Source organism: Aplidium turbinatum, chromosome 17 (genome assembly GCF_918807975.1).
Source record: "Aplidium turbinatum chromosome 17, kaAplTurb1.1, whole genome shotgun sequence".
Classification (NCBI taxonomy): Eukaryota; Metazoa; Chordata; class Ascidiacea; order Aplousobranchia; family Polyclinidae; genus Aplidium; species Aplidium turbinatum.
In genome coordinates this window covers 3245935-3270813 of record NC_137488.1, presented here as the reverse complement: position 1 = coordinate 3270813, position 24879 = coordinate 3245935, and the positions used below count along the sequence as shown (strand labels likewise).

Here is a 24879-nt window from a genome sequence, read left to right as displayed (position 1 = left end):
TTAAAGTAAGTTCAGCCTTGTTTTGCTGTTGTACGTGTTTTTTTGCTTGTGTTTCGTACATGGCCAAGTTGATGACTCTCAGAGATTGTGAGTAATTTTGTATTTTTGAACATATATACACAAAGACAAAATTTGGAAAAATGATGTTCGCCCCCCCAAAATATTTTACTCTCCTACGGCTACTTTACTTTACAAAGAATTAATTTCAGCCAAAAACTCCAACAATTTTAAACATATCGACGAAGATCGTGATTGAGAGCAAGGTTTTTGAAGTTTATGAAGAAATCCCTAATGCGTAATTGCACAGTTGAAAAAATTTTTGGATACGGTACAACAAATCTTTGAGAATATATAAATGATATTCCTCTTAATTTTCTACTTTGAACGGCATGTGTCATCTTCATTTTAACAGCATATCAATAAAAGTTTGTACACAACCTTTATATTCATAACATTGTCGATGAAGGGGGCCCGAAAATAAGTTGGTACCGGGCCCGAGAAATCCTGTCAACGGCCCTGCCCTCCCTGGATCCGCTACTGTTTTGATGAATATAGCTAAAAGTAAGATTCGTTTGTACGTAGCCTATTTCATGCATGGCTGCAATTGTTTTCATTGTAGACTAATCAATTTATATTAGGGCTAAAGACTTATAACTAGCGCCATTTTTATATGACTTTAAAAAATCAATAATATGACTTTATTTTTTGGAAAATATGACTTTATGTGAAAATCGTTTATTTTTACATACGAACAACGTCACTCACGGAACTAAAGAGTAAAACATACGCAACATAACAGTAATACACATCCATTTTTATTTTAATCCACTGTTGTAGTACAGTTTCATGTAGTGTGGAATGTTAGAGTCTTTGAAGTTACGATTTGGACGTAAAAATGACTTTAGTAAGGAAAATGAGCGCTCCACAGACGCCAGACGCTGATGTGGGTTGACACTTCTGCAGTTTTGCATAAAGCGCTGGTGAAATGTCTTGTCTTTGTAGCTCCATAATTTGTTTCACATCGTTTTTGTCCAATCGCTTCTTAATGTAATTTTTGAGTTCAAGCGGATCTTTTCCGAAATCAAGGGCATTTAAATCAGCATGGGCCTCTTTGATGGTGTACGTAGGCTACAACTTTCCATTTTGAGTATTAAGTTGACCTCAATATGTGACATAAAATATAGGTCTGTGACTGTAAGTGTTATGTAGGCTAATCCTACAGTTTGCCTTCGTTCAATCAGAAATTGCCTTACTTTCTTAGTGCTTAATTGCTTCACCGCTTGAATTGGTATTTTTTATTTAAACTATACAACAGTATGACTTTATAACTCAAAAATATGACTATATAACTTAAAAAGCTGATTTATGACCTAACCAGAAAAATATGACTTTATATGACTTCATAACTTTCTTAATATACCTCATAGGGATGCGGTTTTTGCGTTAAAATTGATTTCACGACTTACTGATGCATAGAAAAAAATATGACTTTAAATGGCCCTACTTATAACCAACTCGCACTCTTGACCGCCATTTTCATGAAGTGCTCGCGACCTGGTGATGGACCCCTAGGTATTTTATATATGGCCTATTTTGTTGGCAACTAAATTTTTCCAATCCCAAAGATTTCCACCTTGGCTACGTCACTGACTGCAAGAAATCCAGTCCAAGATGCACAATAATAGATTGATTGACACAGTTCTGAACAATCTAGGCTACTATTGCATAGAATCATATGATCAAAAGGAGCAAACCCTTGGCCCAATGGCAAATAACAAATCAATTTAAAAAAGTTCCAAGAGCTCAGTCATTCACAACGATTACTGGTTGGTCCATTATCATTTGAGAAGATCGCTGATTATTTTTTCGCACATATAAAGGCACCGCGGGACGTGAAAGAACCCTTTCCAGGGACCTCCTTTCAAGGCAGAAGAAACTTCACCACGTCTGTTCAGGTAGCCATACCAACCGTCGTGTATGTCATCCTTAAACTGTAACAATGAAGAGGTTCAGAACCAAGACTATGATGATTGTTACATAAGAACTGGTATGTAAGACGTAAGCCAATTGTTACAAAAGAACTGGTATGCAAGACGTAAGCCAATTGTTACAAAAGGTTGGCTGCTGTGGCAGCCAACAAATTGATTCTTTTTGCAACCAATCGACGTCCACTAAATCAATGCAAAAAACACCTGATTTTTTTTAACCGGGATTAGAAAGTGCGTCCGCCACACTTGCACGCTTTCAACATGTTCTGGTATGAGACTAATGGTCGAAAAACAGAAGTGTCGTCATTCGCGTTCAGTAGCAGTTGAACGCGAATGTTCAGTAGCAGTCACTCACGGAACTCACGAAATTCGCATTCAGTAGCAGGGGAGGAAGACAAGCACCTTCACGTGGTCCCCCCGTCAGTAACATACGAAATTATACAAAACACGTATGCGAAACGAAGCTTGTCAAACAAGAGCTAATGAGACTGTTCAGCGCAGGGTGGGTAGGAAAATGCCCTTTTCAGGGCACGGCAGTGCTCGCACTGTCGAAAAGTACCGACGACCCACCGTACTGCAGCTGAACACCGAGGGCATCACGGCCAGCAAGCTCAACATCATCGAGCACCTGGCCACCAAGCATCAAGCCCTCATCATCCTCCTCCAGGTGACTCACTGTACATCTGTGGATAAGTTGGTAATAACCAACTTCACACTCGCAGGCGCAACCTGCAGCAGGAAACACGGCCTCGCCACGTTTGTCCATGACCGGCTGAGCTGGTCCTTGGTTGACCAATCCCAAGCTCAATCGGAGATCGAGTGGCTTTGTGTAGATGTAGCAGGCTACAACATCGTCAATGTCTACAAGCCCCCACTTTCGCGGATAACATCAACAGCCATCCCAGTGTTCCCCCACCCCAGCCTCTACGCTGGCGATTTTAACTGCCACCACACTGACTGGGGGTACAACTCCATCAACAACGACGGAGATAGTCTGGCCGCTTGGGCAACCAACAACAACCTCGCCCTCTTATACGATCCTAAGGGCGCACCGAGCTTCCACTCCGGTCGTTGGAACACTGGCACGAACCCAGACCTGGCTTTCGCAAGTGATGACCCCGATGATCGCCAGCCGGACAGACGTGTGTTAGAGAAGTTCCCAAAGGTCTCAACACCGACCCTCGCTAATCACGGCCCCCTTGCTTGCCACACCTATTCCGAGCAAGCCTGTCAAGCGATGGAACTTCAGAAAGGCCGATTGGGAATACTACAGCTTCCTCACAAACGAAGCTACGCAGTACCTCCCATCCCCACACACCATCAAAGTGGATGAAGCCTACCAGGACTTCTGTGATGCAATCATATCTGCGGCAAAAGACTCCATCCCGCGAGGTCGACGGAAAAACTACATACCTTGCTGGGATGTGGAGTGCGACAGGCTTTACCGCGACTTCCTCCGTTCCCCCCAGGGTACCGCCACCACCAACTCAGCAACAGCCCTGCTGGCAAGATTGGATTCAAAGAGGAAGAAGCGCTGGACAGAAGCCATAGACTCAATCGACTTCACGCACTCCAGCCGCACAGCATGGAGTACATTCAACAACCTCACTGGCAGATCACGTGCCTCTCGTCGCCAATGCCCCATTTCAGCAAATGCCATCGCCTCACAACTTGTGAAAAATGGAGTGCACAGAACGAGAGACCGTGAATCAGACAAGTCCGTCCTCAAGGAAATGACGGACCTCTGGAAGGTCCCAACACCTGTCGAGGGCAACATCTCTGGTGAGCTTACCCCAGAAGAATTTGCCTCCGCCCTCCAGCACCTAAAGCCAGGCAAATCCCCGGGCCTTGACCACCTATGCCCGGAACTAATACTCCAAGCTGCCCCCTCTATGAGGTCCTGGTTAAAAGAATTCCTTTCCTGCTGCTTGCGTCACCTGCGCATCCCAAGAATCTGGAGAAGAGCCCTAGTGGTTGCAGTCCCAAAGCCGAAGAAGCCCCCAGGGGATCCGAAGAGCTACCGCCCCATCTCTCTGCTCTGTATTCCCTTCAAGATACTCGAAAGACTTATCTACGGTACGCCCGTGTCGAACCGATAATAGACCCTCAGCTCCCTCGGGAACAAGCCGGCTTTCGTCACGGAAGATCAACTGTAGACCAGGTCACTCTGATGACCCAAGACATCGAGGACAGCTTCTCGGCAAAAAAGAAGGCTGGCGCCGTGTTTGTCAATCTCACGGCTGCCTACGACACTGTATGGCACAGCGGCCTTACCTGCAAACTACTCCGTCTCCTTCCTGACAGGCACACAGTCCATATGATTACGGAACTTGTGCAAAACCGCAGCTTTACCCTCTCCACCGGTAGCGGCCGACGAAGTAGACTACGTCGACTCAGGAACGGCGTCCCACAGGGCTCTGTCCTGGCTCCCCTCCTCTTTAACACTTACATCTATGACCTGCCTGACACCATCTCCAGGAATTATGCTTACGCAGACGATCTGGCTCTCCTGCATCCAGCCGGAGATTGACAGTCAATGGAGAGGAACCTAAGCCAGGACATGTCAACCATATCAACATATCTCCAGAAATGGAAGCTACAGCTCAGCAAGGCAAAGACAGTGTCGGCGGCGGCCTTCCACCTAAACAACAAGGAAGCAAAACGTCAGATCAACATTACCACCGATGACGAACACCTCCCCTACTGCGCCGAACCCACCTACCTCGGCGTAACCCTGGACAGGTCACTCACGTACCGACGACACCTGGAGTCACTGCGCAAAAAACTATCTGCGCGCGTTTCACTTCTGAGGCGGCTGGCGGGTTCCGGCTGGGGAGCTGATGCGAAAACCCTTCGCACAGCTACCTTGGCCCTCGTCCATTCTACCGCTGAGTACTGCGCACCAGTGTGGTGCCGCAGCTCTCACACCCGCCACATTGACACCGCCATCAATGACGCACTACGCACTGTGACTGGATGCCTGCGTCCCACTCCAACGGACTGCCTTCCCATCCTTGCAGGCATCCAACCTGCTGAGCTTCGCCGTAAAGAAGCCATGATTTCCCTTGCTCGTCGCGCACTGGACCCCGACCACCTCCTCCACAGTACATTCCAGCGCCTACCTGGAGGACAGCAGCGACTGAAATCAAGACGCCCATTTGTGCCCGCCGCACGACAGCTTCGGAACAACGTTGAAGATCTTGGAATAAGTGCGGCACACTGGACGAACTACACATGGAACACGGAGTGGCAAAACAACACCTCCCGACTCCGTGATTTCCTACCCGACGTCGATCCCCACCCTCCGGGAATGTCCCTCGCAAGACTTGCGTGGGTCCGGCTTAACCGCCTACGAACCGGCGTCGGTCGCTTTCGTTCAGACAGGTGCAAATGGGGCCTGGCTCCCTCACCGGGATGCGAGTGTGGCGCCACAGACCAGACAGTAGATCATGTCGTCCATGACTGCCCAATCCATCAACCACCACAAGGAGCGCTTGGACTGAAAGCCCTGGATGACGAGACTGTCGAGTGGCTGATGACATCACGCCCAAACATATAGTCCAGAAGAACAGCTCATATGACGAAGAAGAAGTAGCAGTTACATTAATATGTGGAAGCATTACCCCACCTACAATTCGATAAACTAAAAATTAACATTGTTAAGTAACCTACTTCTAAATCTTCACGCTCATGCAGCAAATGTATTAGGCCAATAACGAGTCATCAAGTCGACATTTACTGCACTATGCATTTCATGAAAGCTTCAGCACAAAAGACGGTTACCTTATCGAACGCATACGAAGCAACCTCGTTGAATTTGTCCATAAACTTGGCGTCCTTTGTATGACGGTACGCCATAAGGAAGGCTATCATCGACTCATTGTGTGGCCACCATAGCTTCATGTCCCATTCGAGCTGGGTTGGGGGGAGGGTGTCGGCGTCAAGAAAGTAATACAAGCCCCCGTGGTCTTCATCCCAGCCTTGCCTAGAAGAACTCTTGTTAGTCGGTCTCTAAGACGAAACGGTTGAAGAGTTTCATTACAGGCACCACTTACAGTGGCTAGGCCTATCGCTGGTCCTTCAAAATTGATATCATTTGACAAATTCATACCTTAATATTAATGTAAGAAAAAGAGGTTGTACCTACAAACATCTGTAAGATTGGCTCATGATTAAGAGAAGGATCCACAAAGGTTAAAGCTGACTTGCATTAGTCAAGAAGGAAAATAAACAAATCAACAAATTTTCATGACATGTAGTAAAGTTAGCCCAAATACAATTTAAAAACGATTTGAGTAAAAAAGTTATTGGATGCCGTGTAAATAGAGTGTTAAATCATTACTAACTTAGGTGAACAAGAGTTTCGTTTGTCTTTGTCAACTATCTAGATAGGAAGCGGAATTTGCATGTTAAAAATTCTATGGTAGTGCAAACATTTGTCGATGTTATTTATAGAGATTATAATGTTTAGTTTCATTGCACTCAAGAGATTCGTAACATTTCGCCTTTGTCTGCGGTTAGATCTAACAATGTTATGCCCAGTAGCCTAACTGTTGATCTTCATGTCAAGGTTAGTTTAATTTATTGATGATTTATGAGCTTAGAAATCTTCTTTGAGAGCTTAATCCTGGCAATTTCGCATACTTTGAGCTACTGACGCATGCCCAGTCACCAAGTTGAACAGAGTGAAGTTTCCGATAGTTGAAGTGTTGTTGTCTGTGAATTATTCTATCCACCAGAAGCCACTGAGTGAAGAGCTGTCCTTGACATACGTTGCTCAAACGCACACCCCGAGAGTCGAACCAGCACCTCTTAAACTGTAGTTTCTTCGTTCGTAAAGTGAGACGCTTAACCATTTGAGCTATCGGGGCAAACAATTATTACTTTTAAGTTGATTTATTATTTTTTAGCTCTAACAAATAGGCATCTTTATTGTGCACTGCACAGTGTCCTACTGTAGCCTACATATCCTCTTACCCGTTCAACTGATGGCTCTGTCGCACACGAAAACAACCACTTAATGAAAGTTGTGTAATAGAAATTTTTGATGAAAGCACTTGCAGAATGCAGTAGTTAGCAGCACAAATAAATCACTCACACATAAACAAAATTGAACCAAATATGTTAGAAGTGTAGAAGACTAAACCTCACAGAGCCTCAAATCAGTTTTAGCTTTAACTCAACAAACTTATTTTTTTCAGAGAGTAAAAGTTAAAATTTCTAAATTTCTGAACACCGAAGGTAAAAATCAATTTACAATTTGGCAATTTAAATCGTTTTTTTTGTTTTTTTTACTATGCGAAACACATTTACATAAAAGATATAAGTCCTTACTCGTAAGAGTTTTCGATGAAACATTTTATTGCTTTCTTGGCGAGTTCTTGGTCTCCAATCTCATAAGCATGGTCCAGTAGAAACCAACCACATTCAATGGCATGTCCTACATATTTGTGAGATCATTATTAGTTACAGCTTCGTGTGTATAGTTGTATTTCAGGACTGCTTTCCATTCAGCGGCACATAATGAATGGAATAATTCCCAGGCAACAACACTTCAACAATCGGAAAACTCCACTCTGTCAATCTCGGTAACCGGCCCTGCGTCAAGAGCCACTATAAGTATGCGAAACTACCAGGAATAACCTATCAAGGCTTTGTCAGTCCGAGGATAAAGATTCAAAACCAACCAACCATATCCTATATTGAAATTATTATACTGAAAGATGTGATAAAAACAGTCCAACAAGGACCGACAAAGCAATTTTTTGATTAACGCAATAGCCAAAAAGGTACTCTATGTGTGATAACCAGGGGCGTTGACAGGGGGGTCTAGGTGGTACTTTTGGACCCGGGCCCGGAATATTTAAGGAGCCCGGATTTAGAAAAATTTCCCCGCGACTTCAAACATTATCAAGATCTTGATATAATCAGATCTAAAGGAATTGCCATCAGAGGTTAAAACAGCCGTCAGATTGTAAAGTACCAGGCCCCATTCTGGGTACTGGGCCTACTTTAGCTTTCTGGTGGTAAAATAGCCACTTCAGCCACCAAACAGTAAAATAAGAATTTAGTCTAGTATAGTGATTTCCCTAACCACGAATATTACCCGAAACACTAATTTCAAACTCAAAAACTGAAATGGCACATGTAAGAAGATTGCTATCCCTATTTCTGCACTAAAAATTAGACCAGAACCGCTTTTCAGATTGCAGCAATCAGCAAATGTTTGACCGAGGCCCAAACACCTTTTCCAAATCAAATTGAAAACTTTCTGACTGTCAGCACTACCTTTGCTGTAAATTCTCTTCTGGTGAGTCTAGCAGCACTACCTTTGCTGTAAATTCTCTTCTGGTGAGTCTAGTATGACCAGTGAAACATCAATGGAATCGGGAAGTAATACTCTAGCGCCATGTGACAAATAAAAGTTCAAAAACGCAACCGCTAGGTAGGCTAGAGATAGTAAGTTTTGCGGATCAAGAAATCTTAAGATTGCGCAAGATTTGTTAAATGACCATGCTTAACCCTATCTTAATACGACACGGGGTTAAATGAGGACGCCCCACTCTAGTAGTAAAATATTTCGCAGAAGGAAATATGCTAGAAATGTGAAATTTCTTGACTTTTAGTTTTTATTCTTTGCGAATTTTTTAAAGTTACCCTGGTCTTTTTTCTACCTTCCTGCCCTTCACAATAAGCATTTTGTCCCAGGTTGCTAGACATTTTCATGAAACTGCGTACATTACAGCAGTTAATTGTCGTGGGAAGTTTTTCTCCCGCTGTGTGATCCAATTATCCAATATATCGTTTTAGGACATTCGTTCTAATCCTACCCCGAGGCGTTGCTTCGCCGCAAAAGCGTAAAATAGGATTGTGGGGTTTTAATTACAACCTTGTGTGTGTTCGAACAATACCCCTAGAATTGCGACTGCTTTCCACATTTCGCTGCTTTCCAGATAGAATAAACAAGTTTTATTCCGTCACAGGAAGTCTGTCTCTGATATTTCGTCGATGCATTTCTATGTTGAATTAACGTAAACTGCTTGATCATTATTGTAACAATATGTTGCTTACTTTGATTGTAGCCTATCGCACAAACTACAAATCAAACATTAAGATTTTTTTCTTTTTATGTGCTGTACCCTTGGCCGATCACATTGCCGAAGTAATCAATACGCTTGTTTCTTAGAAGATGCTGAAGCCCATAGCCTATTTATTTTTGATTTGATTCTTTTTGATGCATGTTGTACTCCCACAATCATAACAAAATTGCTCGATTATTGATTTCACAACGCCTTACTTATCGTACCTTAGATTCTTGTAAGTATATTCACTTATATTTATCTCGTAGAGCGTCGATACAATATAATATAACACCTGTCATGCTACATACATAACGTGTTTTGTCAGCACCACGGTGTAATGAATTTTAGGTCATTGATTTTTGTTATGAGTTCATAGCGTCCCTACAATGAAGAATGAGAGGTACTTCAAGCGGTCCCATCATTGCTAAAAATTATTATACTTTTCACATATTTGTGTAATCGGTTGTAACCCGAACATTATGCCAATTTACTGTCATTCAACCTATTTAAACAAAAATATAGATGACTTTATATCGGACAGAAAACAAAGTATCCTCGCTCATTTTATTTTCAATAAACTTTAAAACTTACAGCAAAACTTATAAACTTTACAGCTATTTTACGTCATTTTGATGTCTCATGGCACTTTGTTATTTATGAGATGAAGAATACTTTGAATAAGACACAAAGCATTCCTGATTATTGCGACAAACTCTTGAATTATGTAAAATCGTAATGATGAATTCCTCTAAAGGTGCGATATAGATTATCTGCAACACGTTTGCAGTATATTTAGCTCTGGGAATATTATGAGCAACTGTCCAAATAAAACGACATCTACGATTCGTTAGTATGCTAAATACCAAGTTGCGTACAGAAGTAATGTAGAAATGCACATAATACCATGGCGATATTACAAGTCAGGTTACATCATTATATGAAAAAAATATGTTTTATGGGCCAACTAATTTGATATTGAAAAGGCCAGAAGTAAAGTAATAAACTTCGGAGCATAACCGTAGGATTTAGAGGAAATTCGGACTATGAATATCAAAGCTACTGTAACACATTAGCGAACATTTTGTTCAAACGTTTCGAAAACTGCTGTTTTCATCGTCAGTCAAAAGTAAGAATGAAGCTATATTTTTACAATGGCAAAATCGAGCGAAAAAATGCGATACAGTAGTTGAGTCACCTCGGCTATCAAAATCAGTCACTCAACAACGATTTAACATCTGCCAACGTTGAATCAATGCAAATGGCTGACTCTGCCAGCAAGGGATAGTATAGCGTCTGAATAATAAGTGTAACGAATGTCTGCTCCCTTCTCCAATTATTGTATTATTAAATTTAACTTCTTAATTGCTCAAAACACGAACAGTTGAAGAAAAAATATTCTCACACCCTATGTTGGATTTATTTTTCTTGCAAAATGAAGTCATTTTGTTTCAGCAAAAAAAAAAAAAGATCGTTGGTTATGGGATTAGATATTTTAATCACAGTATTTGGCCATCACCGTTTTATTCAAAAGCGGAGTATTTTTCTATCTATAAATTGATCGAAATATTACTTGTAAAGCTGTGCGGTTCAATTTAATTACGATTATACTTGACGATGCTAATTTCCTGCACTTGCAATACGGTCTGTTTTGTACAATATTTCGCATAAGTCATATTTTTTGTGACTGGAATTTCTTGTCTTCGAAGAATTTTGATAAATCAATTTTTTCTCAATGCAATGACGAGCTGCATGTCTTCATTTTCAATAAACAGTGCCTGGATGACATTATGACATTATGTGTTTCCATTTTCGCTGATAGGCATTACTTTCACAGATCAAATGTTTATACTGTTTCAACGTCTGATGACGGTGAACCGCTGTAAAGTGGCCGATATTTCCTGCGAAAGTTTTGCATAACAAAAAAGCATTCATTCAAGAAGAATGCAATTTGAAACAAACGCATGACTTTCTTAGGTTGTATCGCAACACCGCTGAACGTTGTATCGACATAAGCAAAGTATCTAGAAGCTGTTAGCACTCGCAATGACGCTATAGGACATATCAAGCTGTGCTTATTTCTCTACGATGAGAATTAGGTCAGGACAAGAGCGGCAAACCAGAGTTGACCTTTCGCTGCTTGATATTTGAGCAAACAAATTTTATGGTAGATTATAAATATTAGTGCAATTTCTTTGTAATGTAAAAACGCCCAAAAATGCCTTATATTTATGAGCAAAAGTAAACTTTTGTTTAGTTTAGCATTACTCCATGTTGTAATTCAAAAATATGCGTTCGAACGGTCAATTTTGAAGCTATTTTCGAGAAATTAGAATAAAAAACGACTTTCTATCGTTTTTTCATCTCAAACACTTTATTTCAATAAATTTGTTGGGTAAAATTTTAATTTCTATACGTACAATACACATGGCTATTATCTTGCAAAATATTTTGGCTCTGTGATTTTCATAGCTCCCGTTATTAGCGATTAATTAGCACGGGGCTAAAATAGCCCGTGTCGAACTTTCTGTGTACGAAAACAGCTCGTATTAAGATAGGGTTAAACGACATCAATATAAACTAAGTTTGTACACAACCTTTATATTCTGATAGAGCTTCGGTAGAGAGTTTGTCTTGTTGAACCATAGGCATACGAAGCCTAAACTTGATCACGTTGCTCGGCTTCGTATGCCTATGGTTCAACCTTTATATTCATAACATTGTCGATGAAGAGGGCTCAAACATAAATTGGTACCGGGCCCGAGAAATCATGTCAACGGCTCTGGTGATAACCCTATGAGGACTGGAACACCGAGGTTGCTAGTTCGATTCTATTTGTTAATAACTTGTTTCTGGTTGTACAAAAGATGGCAGTGACAAGACATCCCGGTGAAAAAGAGACGTTTTCTGTGATAGACTGAAAGAAAATGACATAAATGACACTTTCGACATAAATACGCGCAAAAGTGTTTGACATCCCGTGACTTGACATTGTCATCCAGCATACAGCGTTGTAATTGTTTTTTGGGTATTTTTTACTTCTATTATTTAGTAGGCTAATGAACTTCCCTTGGGTAACTTTATTTGAAAACTTAAGAAAAAGACTTAAAGAAACTTCGTATTCTCTTCTGAAACGAGGCTTGATAAGAATCAGCAGTAGCGTTGACAGCGGTTCGAAATTAGTGACTTCAAGTGATTCTCATTGACTTTAACAAGCTCAGTGGTATAAGCCTTGTTACTTACGCAACAAACAGTTCACCAATTAAAAGAAATGAGGCAGGTGACCTGTTTGTTGCGTGAGCAGTAAAGTTTATACTAATGATATACAAAACAGTCAACCGCTTCAAGTGGACAGTTTGCTGGGTTGGTTTACAAAAACAGAAAGGTTTTAATAGACGTACCAGTGGTAAAGAGGATTCCCGAAACTTGTACGAAGTAGGCCTACTTTTCAGACTAATAAATATCAAAAAACATAAACCTATATGGGAGTATATGCATTAAACTTTAATACCGATATCATTATGCTCTCAGACAAGTAGGCTAGTAGCTCACCAGGTATTTGCGTTCGTCCAACCGAACCGTCAAGTTCTTCCCCTGCAGAAGACACAGTCTCAAGTACCGTTGTTCCTTCACGCTGAGAGAATGCAGAGTTTTAAAAAAGAATGCAGAGTTTTAAAATGCTGCCAGTAACTAACTCAACGTAAAAACCAACAAGAGATAAGCCATGGTCTTTTACATGGCTAAAAGAAAAGTTTGATGTTGACAATTGTTGGTAAAAACCTAATGATAGACATGACATGTCTATCATTACATTGTGCATTGTGCATTGCTATTATCACATTGTGCCGTAGGAATTTTGTTTTAGTACACAATAAGGTGGCAAAACGACAATTCAAGACCTTGCAAAAGTGTATCTAAGTAAAACAAAACTGATGAAGAGTGTAAGATATTTCACAATAAAAAGGCCCTATCTTGTGAAATAATCTGATGGTTCGGAAATACGGGTTTGTGCTTCTTCAAATCTCAGAAAAAAAGAGCAACATCCTTCTAAATTCGCTTAGTTTAAACAGGTTTATGTTACGAAAAACAAACAAGGTTGTTTAAGTAAAAAAAAGCATTGTTAAAAAACGCTTTATTTCATAAAAATCTACGAGTATAAATGCCATATATTTTCGTTGCAGTGCACGTTTAAGACAATCATCATCATCATAATCCATCGTCGGTTTGTTCCCCACTAGTGGGGGTGGCTGATGGGGGTGGCCCACAAGTGTAACTCATTTTCGCTTCACTCAAAAGTCTAGCTCTAAACAATCCCGTTTATCGGACTTCAATTTTATTGATTTAGCACATTTGTTCCAATACTTTGGTGTCAAGTCAAACTGCAGGGTTTCCGATTTTAATTGCTGAAACCGTTTTAACGCATAAGAAATCTGTTTTTGGTAGTTTTGTGCCGGGATAACAGGGTTAAAGTTCTTGGAGGTCCGGGTGACTGATGCAATCATCTCACGCCTGCTTGTAGTTGCTTGAAAGCGTTGTTATATTTTTCAATACTACCATACCTGAACGTGAAGAAGCAAATTCTTCACTGACCAGTCCTTCAATATATTGATGTCGTCACACCATTTCAAGTCGCATTCTTTCATCTGCTTGCACAAACACAGGGCCATCATCGCTACAGCAAGAGATGACGTAGCAGTGTTGCCAGGCAATACCTCTCTACCAAGCTGGGAGTCATCAACTAAGCACCACCTCTGGATCTGCTTCATCATCGCAACTGCAGCGCTCTAAAGTGGAACAATCGCGTCACAAGCGTGTTGCTTGTTTGGCGTCTGTCATTATTTCACTTGGCAAGTCGCCATTTTGTTCCGACAGTTGTGCAACTTATTGCTTTTTATTGAACGAGTTTTCAAAGTTTACACGAAGAAGACAATTTACTGATTTCCCTATGCAGCAATCTTTCAGAATTCAGAAGTTTGAACCAAAATATTCAGTCATTTCAGTACCATCACTGTCAAGTCACAATTAATTGAAATTGTCTTCTTTAAAATAGCAAGATGTATAATGTTAGATTTGCACTTAAGCGATCACGCTGTTGCTTCCAAATCAATAACCATTTTATTTTATCTAACAACGTAACAGTATGTCATGGCTCTACCTTATATTTCTCTATTTTGGTAGTGCGCCATAATTCTGACATGGCCATTACAAAGAAGCATTCTGTAAATAAATTTCTTTTGATTTGCAATGGTTTTCCATCAGCGGTAGTGGAAAATGCGCATCTGGTGTAGCCATCACGTTTCACCAAGCAATTCTTCAACAAAAACTCGGCACCTGGATAGAAGTTGAAGTGTTGGTTTAGTTGTCGCTTAGTCGTGACTAACATCTTAACGTTGTCGTTGTCTTAGCATAAGGCTTTGGCGCCGAAGATTTATCCTTTCCCTGCGTCGCAATAACTTTCGGATTACACTGGATGGCTACAGAGAACAACCAGTCAGTCATCACCCAACTCAGCTATTGCAAATAAACGTGGAAAATAAAAAAGCTTAAACACAGAAAGGAAACTTAACGACTTGACCCCTCTTCCCGTTTGTTAGATTTGTCACTGTCTCGCCACAGATTCAACCATCAAAAACAGATATGAAAAAAATGCATAGGCCTAAGTCATGACAAAGATTGCTTGACAAAAGCTACCGCCATGTGACGACATTACTACAGGAATAAGTGGTACCTTAATAGCATACGATTGAAGATAGGAATATTTAATTGATCCACTTTTTGGGAAAGTGAGCATCCTAACGAAACAATGGAACATTTTCAAGTACGCACGAGTCTCAACACAAGCTACAATGCAATCAAAAAGATTTTGAAGAAGTGAAAAATTACAATCACAAGAGTGTGAACTGTACAGTAATCAGTAGCCTACATTGATAGAGTAGTGATGGGTGCCAGGCTGCCAGCAGTAACAAGCGATGATTTCCTCCGTACCTTTTTAATTTAGTTAAGGTATACAAATAAATTACTGCATAGCCATTTTTGTCAAAAACAATCAAAATTAGTCTTTAACAGTTGCATTAAAATCATTTATTAGGTTTATTTTGTATCTATTTATAATTTTACAATGATATCAGAAAAACATATCACAAACCGGCCACAGCTGGGTCCAGCAAATCTTCTTTAAATGTAGAAAACCTCTCTACTTCATTGTATAATCTTGCATAAGTCCAAACTTGACGCGACTGCAGCCATATATATTTAGTGTCATCAAACTCCTGCCCATCGGCATTCAAACAAGTGAAGAATCCCCTGTGGTTACAATAAACTTTGTCACTGTTTGAGATAAATTCACATATTTAGTACCTGAAAAAGGGCGATGTCGAACAAAATGTGTAAAATAGTTTGGCATTGTAGAATTCAGTTCAGTTGTTCAGTTGTTTTTTTATTTCTGACCATCATATCAAAACAATACACGTCAACATAGCAAAGGTCGAGAAAAAGGTAGAAGCGACAAAACGCGAACGTTAAAAACGTGCTTGTGACCGAAGTAAGTTATTGAGTTGAAAAAAAATTTGGCACGGTCGCAACACCTTCAGAAAAATTTAAGATATACAAAGAAAATAAAAAAAAAAGAAAATGTTAAAAAAACAAAAACAAATAAATTTAGGCTATAGCTTTATTAGCCCACATGGCTTTAGCTGATATATTTAAGATCAGTATGGACAGTTGCTATGAAGATCGGCCATGGTGCGTTATCAAGAGTGCTGATGGTCTTAAGGGGAACACGTCTTGATGCGTTTAGCTCATAGCAAGAAGAGCAAGGCAGGCAAAGAAAACCCCACAAAGAAATCCTACCACGGGCAAAGCCATTTCAAGCGCAACGCACCATAGGCCTTGCACGACTCACAAAATAGATAGGCTATAACTTGACGACACTGAAAACAATGACAAAAACAAATAAAACAAACTAGCAAAAACAACATCATCATCTTGCGGAAATTCAATTTTACCCAAGGAAGTTATGTCTTGCAGATATCAAGCGTGCTTTGATAAAAGTTGCGTTGATAAAGCGATAATTTTAAACCCCAGTCAGCTAAACTCGTCACTTCCACACTGATCCAACGTTAGCAAACGTTGAATTAATGCAAAAACGTCAGGGATCGCCAGCTGGGATGTAGTAGTGGCATGTCACAGTAATATGATAAATTTGGGTTACCGTGTATATGTTTTACACGTTAAACCATAACAAAAGTGATAAAGAAATCCAATTTGGCATGTTAGAAAAATAGATAAATAATCAGACAATAGCATGACGATCCAGTCCAAGATATTGATATATATAAAAGCAACTGGTTGGAGCACATGGCCACCGCTTCACCGAAAGATGGCGATTGGTCGAAGAGGATGGAAAAACTTCTGAAGACTCTGTAGAACTTCTGTGGACAAAAAACACAAGAACCAGAAGGCCAGTAGGAGTACTTACAACCATACTATTTTGCTAATGAATCTACACACATTGGCCTATCATTTCTGGGCAAAAAAAAATATTAGTATGTTTGGTGCAAGTAATACTTAGATAGGATCATTTTAAGAAAGATTTAACTTGTTCATTTTTGATTTAAAGCCTTTTACAGTTTTACATTCATTTCTTATAGTGGGGGGAAGCTTGTTCCAAACTGTTGGCCCCATGTACCGTATTGATTGTTTGCAAGTGTTAATTCTACAATATATCGGAATATAAGGAGAATTACTTCTTGTTGTTAGGCTACTTGATTGTTTACACATAAGTATATCATTGAATGTTGTGGGAAGTAGCCTTTTTGAATATTTAAACATGAAAGTTGCAATCTCTGTAGTTTTCATGTGGTTAATTGATTTTAAATTATTGAGTTCCATCACACCTTTTACGCTTTCTCTGCGGTCAATGTTAAATACAGTACGAAGAAAGTTATTGCATGTACGTTGTAGCTTTTGCAATGTAGTTTTGTTTTCATGACACCATGTTGAGATACAATATAATATCTGGCTCTCAACTAAGGAATGGTAAATGGAGAGAAGTGCTTGTTTGTTTAGGAAAGGCTTAATTTTTTTTGTCACGCAGAGTGTTGATCTTATTTTTTGAAGCAAGATTTCCATATGAGATTTCCATGACAAATGCTCGTTTACAATTATTCCCAGAAACTTTATTGAGGCAACTTGTTCTATGTTGTTTTTTCGAATATTTAAGGGTGGGTTGTTTGATAGTGTCTTGCTTCCTTGACTTGAAAATAATATATGTTTGGTTTTGGTGACATTTAGAGACAATCGATTTGTTGATAGCCATTGATCTATGGATACAAGCTCTTGATTTGCAATATCATATACAGCAGAAACGGTTTTATTTTTATATATAATGGTGGTGTCATCTGCAAACATAATTGCAGTTCCGTGTTGAAGGCAGTTAGGGAAGTCATTTACATAAATCAGGAATAGAAGAGGGCCTAAGATAGACCCTTGTGGGACACCCAAAGATATGTTGTTAACGTTAGAAGATAGTGTGCCATTGAAAACAACTCTTTGTTTTCTATTACTCAGGTAACTCATGAACCAATCATAGGCCACGCCTCTTATTCCGAAATGATATAATTTAGCTAGCAATATTTTATGGTCGATGGTGTCAAATGCTTTAGATAAATCAAGAAAGATTCCTAATGCAAGATGGTTGTCGTTTAGTATACTGGTGATACTTTCTATTAGCATTGAAGCAGCATGGCTTGTGGAATGATTTTTTCTGAAACCAAATTGATTGTTATAGAAAAATTTATGTCTAATTAAAAACGAGTATAATCTGTTGTACATGATTCTTTCTAATATCTTTGAAAAGACAGGAAGTAGGCTGACTGGTCTGTAGTTGTTTGAATCTTTGCAGCTACCCTTTTTAAAGATAGGTATCACCTTCCCCAACTTAAATGTATTTATGAATTTTCCACTCGTTAAAGATAAGTTAAATATATGAGTTAAAGCATGCAGTATATTGTTTGGGGTTGACTTGGAGAATAAATGAAAACAAAATAAAAAATAAAAAAACATGAACAAAATGAATACAATTCTAGTAGAAATGGTGCTCTTTGGGGTTGACTTGGAGAATAAATGAAAACAAAATAAAAAATAAAAAAACATGAACAAAATGAATACAATTCTAGTAGAAATGGTGCTCTTCGACACAACACAAAGAAGCAAAGCGTTTGGTGAACAAATTTGTCATCATATGAAGCAAACATATTTGAACCTACACATGTTTTAAAATTCATTGCACTTTTTTTGCTTTTATAAAACTTTAACTCACTATTTCAAATTCACAGCAACTTGCATTACATATCAACTAAACTAGAAGGAGCAATCGATTTTTTTCCTATCGATTTTTTCCTCTTTCCTAACAAGCTAACCCAACAATCCATCCAATTCAGTGGAGTTAACGTTTGAAACGGTCTCCCCAAAAACATCACTGAAACCTTTTCATTATTTTGCAGCAATCTGAAAACCCTACGAACACAAATTCAAGCTGATTTGCATGCGTCCATTGTGTAGTTGACACCACTTTGCATATTTAATCTTTCAAGCACTACTGTTTGACACCAAGTATCTGCCTAGCTCAGGGTGGTCCAAACCCTGGCACGCGGGCCGCATGCGGCCCGCGTGAAGCTTTTGTGCGGCCCGGGAACACTTTGTGCATGCCGGAATTATCAGTGCTAAATCCAAGGTTTAAAAATACACCTACGTTTCATAAATGCATTACATTCGCCACAACCCTAAATAAGTTGCGCATAATCGGGTCAATAGGTAACTATGAGGGAACGATGTCGGTTTGTGACGACACAAACGTGCGTTGATGTTTTGCTTTTGTTGCTAGCACTTTTTCAGTTATGAAGCGATCAAAAAGCGACACACGGAACAGAATGGCTGAAGAAACCCTGGATGCCTGCTTACGTCTGTCGACCACTGAATTTAAACCAGAGATCGACACTATATGCAAAAGCAAAAACAATAAATTGTTTTGGTTTGCTAATTTGTGACGTGTTATGTATCGTATCTTTTTTACTAGCTGAAAATCACTTTTTGAGTCGCAAGCAGAGATTAAAAAGTGAGTTAGGCGTGCAGCAAAACATTAGGTCGATCAGAACAGCAAACTCAGTCCTTTCGGCAGCCGCGGCTGAGTGGTTAGCGCGTTGGGCTCGCAGTCGAGAGTCTGCATGTTCGACTCCAGCCACCCGCACTTGCTGTTGTTTCTCTGGGCAAGAAACTTTACGATAATTGCCTCTACCTAGTGATCGATTTCGAGTAATGGGTAGTACCAAATTTAAGTCATAAGTAGAGTAGACAACCGGAAACAGACATTGCCGTCGGCTGCAGCGTGGGTCAGGTGTATGTCGGAAGGCGTACACCGATGCATAGCGCTCAAGTCCGCTTTCCCGCAATGCAGGATAAAGATAAACAAACAAACAAACTTTCATTGCAACTGTATTTTGTCAGCGACAAGATTTGTTAATGTTCATAGCTTGCGAACAGTAAGAATGTAGCTAAAACAGATTGAAATCTATAGAAAAGAAGTTCAAAATCGCAGCCTAATTAAGTTTTTATTTAACAACGTTTCTACTTTCAGCAACGCGTTATCATTTCTCACCATGCGGCCCGTAAAGTTTTTTTCAGACCCTTATGTAGCCCTTCATGTTCGCAGTCTTGGACCACCCTGGCCTAGCTTATTACAGCTGTCACTGTCGTGCGTATGCCACCTCCACCCAGTGGCTCCGAGAGGGGGGGGAAGTCGGGCCAATTTCCCCCCTAGCAAAACATTGTAAAGGAAAAACGAGTAGTTTTTTGTTTTTGCACTTTTGAGGGGGGCCCATTTTTAGTACTAAAGTAAAAATGTACCAACTAAATAATCAACAAATTCTTAAATGAAGTGCGTAGTTCCAAGTATTTCTCAATCATTGTAAATGTCATTCCCGATGCTTCTCATCAAGAACAAATCATTTTCGTGTTAAGGTAGGTGATGTTGAACAGCTTCAAGACGTAAAATCTGAAGCAGAAATGATTTCTGCATCACTGAACGAGTTCGATTGTATTGATAGTTTCAACTTGAAAACTGGTGCTGTTTTAGCTAAGCGAGAACTATTTTTGCTTGACAACTGAACCTTAACTTCAAAATCTGCTTTGACCAGGCATAGGATGTTGTATCCAATATAAGTTATCAGGGAAAGTTAAAGGTATCAGTCCAAGCACGATTAAACAAATAAATCCCATATTTTTTGTTTATGGATCATCATCAGTCATCATCTCCGCCTGCAGCAGATTGCGCATGAACATGAGTTATTTGCTTCCAAGAGTGGCAATTTTGAGCCAGCTCGCCCATTGTCGCCAAGTTGAGTCCGGTCTATGATTGGATGTTGTCTTGCCATCGTTTTGGTTGTCTGCCACGTTTTTCTTTTTCCTTCTACTTTTCCTTCTGTGCAAACTTTGCTGATTCCGAATTGTGATCTTTTAGTGTGGCCGAACAGTTTTAAAACTTTTGTTAGTCATGCTTCTCATGATGTGATTTTGGAAGGTAGTGAGTTTTTTCTTTATTTGAGTTTTTTGTATATGGATGTTGTTGCTTAGGCTAAGTCTAGTTGGAATGCAAAATGTTGCCTACAGACAGTGTTGTTCCAATGTCTTATCATTTTTGGAGTAATTGATTATCTGTAAGCTTGTGACATCTTTAAAGTTATAGCCCAGTCAGAGGAAAAATTCTGAAAAATCTAAAGTAAGCTGTCCTATCATCTTGCAAAGAAAATTTACTTCGAGAGGGTAATCAAGGCGTGGTGCAGTCATACCCAATGCTTTACATTACCCTCTTGCAATTGAAGCTCTAAAGACGTTTCTTAAATGCATCAAGTTGGAACCAACAAGAGCTTAATCGGAAGCTGAGTCAATGCTAAAGTAGCCTACAACTAGCAGTTTTAAATTTGTGACTGCTTTGCATTATGTGGATTACGGTCCTAAACAAGATTCACTGATGAGTTTAATGAAATTAAAGGAAGATGTAATCTAAGTAAGAGAAAGCTGAGAAGAGTAGGCTACTACTCGCAAGCTAAAGTTGCAGTGGCAATTATAAATTTAAAATAAAATGATTTTCTTTTCCTGAGGACAGAACGCTTTTATAACTCCACTTAACTAGCTGAATCATTCGAAGGAAATGTATTTTACCGTCCTACATTGCAAAGGATTCAATAGTTGTTGGAATTGACAAATGTATCAACAAACTCAAACATATCGTCGATGAGTTTGAGTTCCATGAAAATTTCATCGTATGTCTGTTGTGCAGATGCGGGCATGTGGGACAAATTTAATCCATTTGTAGGCTACAACAATGATATTTTCCAAGACATTTTGGATGAGTTGGTACTTTTGACAGAAAGCCAGACAGCAAACTTCAGCTGCAAACCAGAACGAACCACCCCATAATCTCTACACAAGGAATCATTGATTGCAACTTTCGAAAGGTTTTTCCAAATAGTTTTGTTATGATTTTTTGGTGTTTCGGTAGCTACCTCCAACGGTTGCGCTTTGAGAGCGTGGTTTTAGCAATTATTGAAATCTGTAAATAATCGTTTGCGCTCCAGTAGGCCTTTGACTCAAAACCGATTGAAAAGCCTAACTAGACATGTTGTGCATCAATTCAGACGTCGCAAAATTTTATCATTTGATGCTGTGATCCGTAACTTTGCATTGCAAAAAATCCAGAAAGGGTTGAATTAAATCAGGGATGTCCAAAGTCCGGCCCGCGGGCCAACTCCGGCCCACGAGAAGTTTTTGTATGGCCCGCGCCTGTTGTTGTACAATGTGTTATTTTTGGCCTGCAGACACTCAAAAATCATATAAATTCAACTTGCAGTTTTCAGAAAAATTATTGTGGCTGTTGGCCAGCGAACTCTTATTATCAAATCTGGCTCGCGTGGGAAAAGTTTGGACAGTCCTGAATTAAATGCTTGGTTGAACTATTTTTGTTGCCTGTAGGCCTATTGTGTGTTTACAAAGCTTTCTAGACAAAATAGTTTGCCTAAATGGCATTTTTGGTGCAAGTGTAATCCAGTTTGACGATTTTTACATTGAACGAAGTTCTTTTCATGCTGAGGAAAGTAGGCTAATTTCAGCTTAACACGAACATGCAACGCAAGATACAAATTAGTTGTACATTTGCTAAAAAATATTATGGGGCCCATTTTTCGTCTTGTTTCCCGACCAGTGCTGATTTCTCTCGGAGGCCCTGCCTCCACCTAAAATCGTTCAATTTCAATTGTCTGCTATTAGATGCTAATATGTTACCAATGCAATACGCCCTTAATTAGCCGAACTACGTATATCGTACTTGTTCTAAGAACCTTATAACTCTCTGTTACTTTGTTGTGTACATTTGTTCGACAAGAGTGCTAGGCTACAACAATGAAGCTGCATCACTCTTCAGCAGTTTGTTTCAAAATTCATTTGAAAAAACTCCAAAGAAACTCCATCTCTCACCGACACCAAAGTCATCAAGACCATTCTCATATCATCTTCACTACGTTTTTCATCATTCATGATCATCACTTTAATGTCATGCTCAAGTAAAATTAATGTAAATTTCTGCACCCATCAGTTATCGATTTCTACTTTAAAACCATACCACTGTCGTCTATCGTTGCTGTGCACTGCACACTTCAATTCATTTTATTTAAAGCATAAGACTGAAAAACTCTACATGACTTTTTGTATTACATAGGCTCAGTACCGTACGTTTATACTTAAATGCTCGTGTTTTTCATTTTTCATTCTTTGTATCCATTCCACATGGCTTCATCAACTGGCACACCTCCTGTTGCTTTAGGTACGGTATGTGGAGCCAACTGGTTCTTTCAACTAATTCATCTATTTGAAACTGTTGGGTTTGGTGGCCGTGCTTAACTTTACTTTCATCTGTGTGAGCTTTAAATTTGCATCGCATGCACGTTTTAAACTTCTGTGGTTTTGCCACCTTTCTCCTTTTGCTGGTTTTGTTTCTTTGCACTATTTGTAACTTTATCATTGCTGTTGCTTTCCGACAAAGAAAAATAAATTATTTCAATTGTTTTGAATTATTGTTTAGTGTTGAATTGTTTACAGAATTGGCAATCCACTCAAGCATCAACAACTGGAAGTTATGACTGTTATCATTAACTGTTAGGCTATAATGTTTAAACACTCAAACTTTTCCGTACCGGTATACTGTTATAAGTAGATAAAATATACTTTGTTCCCGTACATAACAAAAAATGGGTAGGCCTACTATAACGATTTCCATAATGTACTCAGTACTCGTATGTCTTGATCATTATCATGAAAAAGTTGTGTGACCTACTTTAGCAAACATTTTCATCAAAATGGTGAAGGTGAAAGGCTGCAGTAAATGAAAATATGAACAAATTACAGCATATAAAAGTAGTAGCTTACATACTGACCCATGTTCTGTGTCGTGGGAGTTATAGATCCAAAAATGAATCACCAAATCAAGTTCTTCACGGATTTTTTCTAGCCATTGTTTCAATGATTCTTTAATAGTTTTGTTCATGGTTCAACGGTTAAAAAATTAAGAATTCATCTATTAATTCAGACAGGAAAAACAGCTTGGCATCATTCTTTTACATAACAAAGTAAAAATACTGTAAACTTTCGGTGCTGGCGGTGCCATAGGTTTCTTGTCAAAAAAATCATTAAATAGATGTTTATTCAAATAGAATTAAATTAGTATTTTAATACGCAGTAGCCTACCCAATACCCAACGGTTCTATCTTTTTCTAGATCTTCTATGCTTGGCATAGACAGTAGCTATAGTTTTGATTGTGATGGTCAGAAATAAAAACAAATTGGACTAACTATTCTTATCTTATTGTAAATATAGGTTCCGAGGTTATTGATATTGTGAGCGTTCTTCTCGAAATATTTCTGATAAAAACTAAATTAAAAGAACGTTTCGCCGTCGGCAGCGTGACCTGGCGGATTGAGGGTTAGGGAGGGAGCCGTTTCGGTGACGTGAGTTCGTTCCCAGCCTTGCCATTACTCTTTTTTAATTACCAAACACAGTTCAAAGCAAGAATCAACTCTCTGACAGTGCTAGAAGGGTCAGGTTGACTGCAGTCAGCTGGTTCATAGGAAATATTGTTCTATCCTAGTCAGCAAAATCTGTTATTTCACATTAATTCAACGCCTGCAGACGTTGAATCAATATAGCATGACGGATTTTTCTGCCTGGGATGTTTAAAGTGTCTACCAGTCAAAAAACTCCGTGTGATGCAGCCACCTACAGATTACAAATACTCTTGCAGTATGAATAATTAAGTTGAATTGTTAAAGTCTTTTTATTTTGCTGGAATTAGATTCTCTTGGTAAATTTTCGTTCGCCAAAAAGGAAGTGATCACGTTTGCCGAACAAACTTGCACGTGATCTTTACCGCACAAATGTTTTTTCCGATTCATTGAGTGAAATTTTTATACATGATTTTTTTTCTTTCTTATACTGAACCTCAACCTATCTTGTTTCAAAGTAATTTGCTGATGCTTGACATTTGATACGTTAAAAACAGGGAAGCAGCTGACGCGATGACTGATATAGTCTTAGGAGCTTACTTCCTGTCTGTTGTGGTGTCTAAATTGCTATTTTATTCGAATTGTTTATAATTGTACCGTACTATTCTCGCAACAGACGAAATAAAAGGTTTCTCTCTCTCTCCCTCGCATGGCGCTGTGCTTTCGCAAAAAGATGCAGAGCTACCTATGCAACACGCCTGAGT

General features: G+C 39.4%; 1 protein-coding gene across 1 annotated transcript; it reads right to left on the bottom strand.

The window, feature by feature from the left end:
• Positions 1–1231: 1231 nt before the first annotated feature.
• LOC145786442 (N-acylglucosamine 2-epimerase-like) lies at positions 1232–23689 on the bottom strand. The gene is made up of 8 exons (XM_082598097.1): positions 23551–23689; positions 15213–15370; positions 14223–14398; positions 13627–13851; positions 12620–12701; positions 7323–7428; positions 5772–5973; positions 1232–1991 (listed from the first exon to the last, which is right to left on the bottom strand). The coding sequence occupies exons 1-8, from the start codon at positions 23658–23660 to the stop codon at positions 1839–1841; spliced, it is 1212 nt and encodes a 403-aa protein (XP_082454223.1). The 5' UTR covers positions 23661–23689; the 3' UTR covers positions 1232–1838.
• Positions 23690–24879: the final 1190 nt, after the last annotated feature.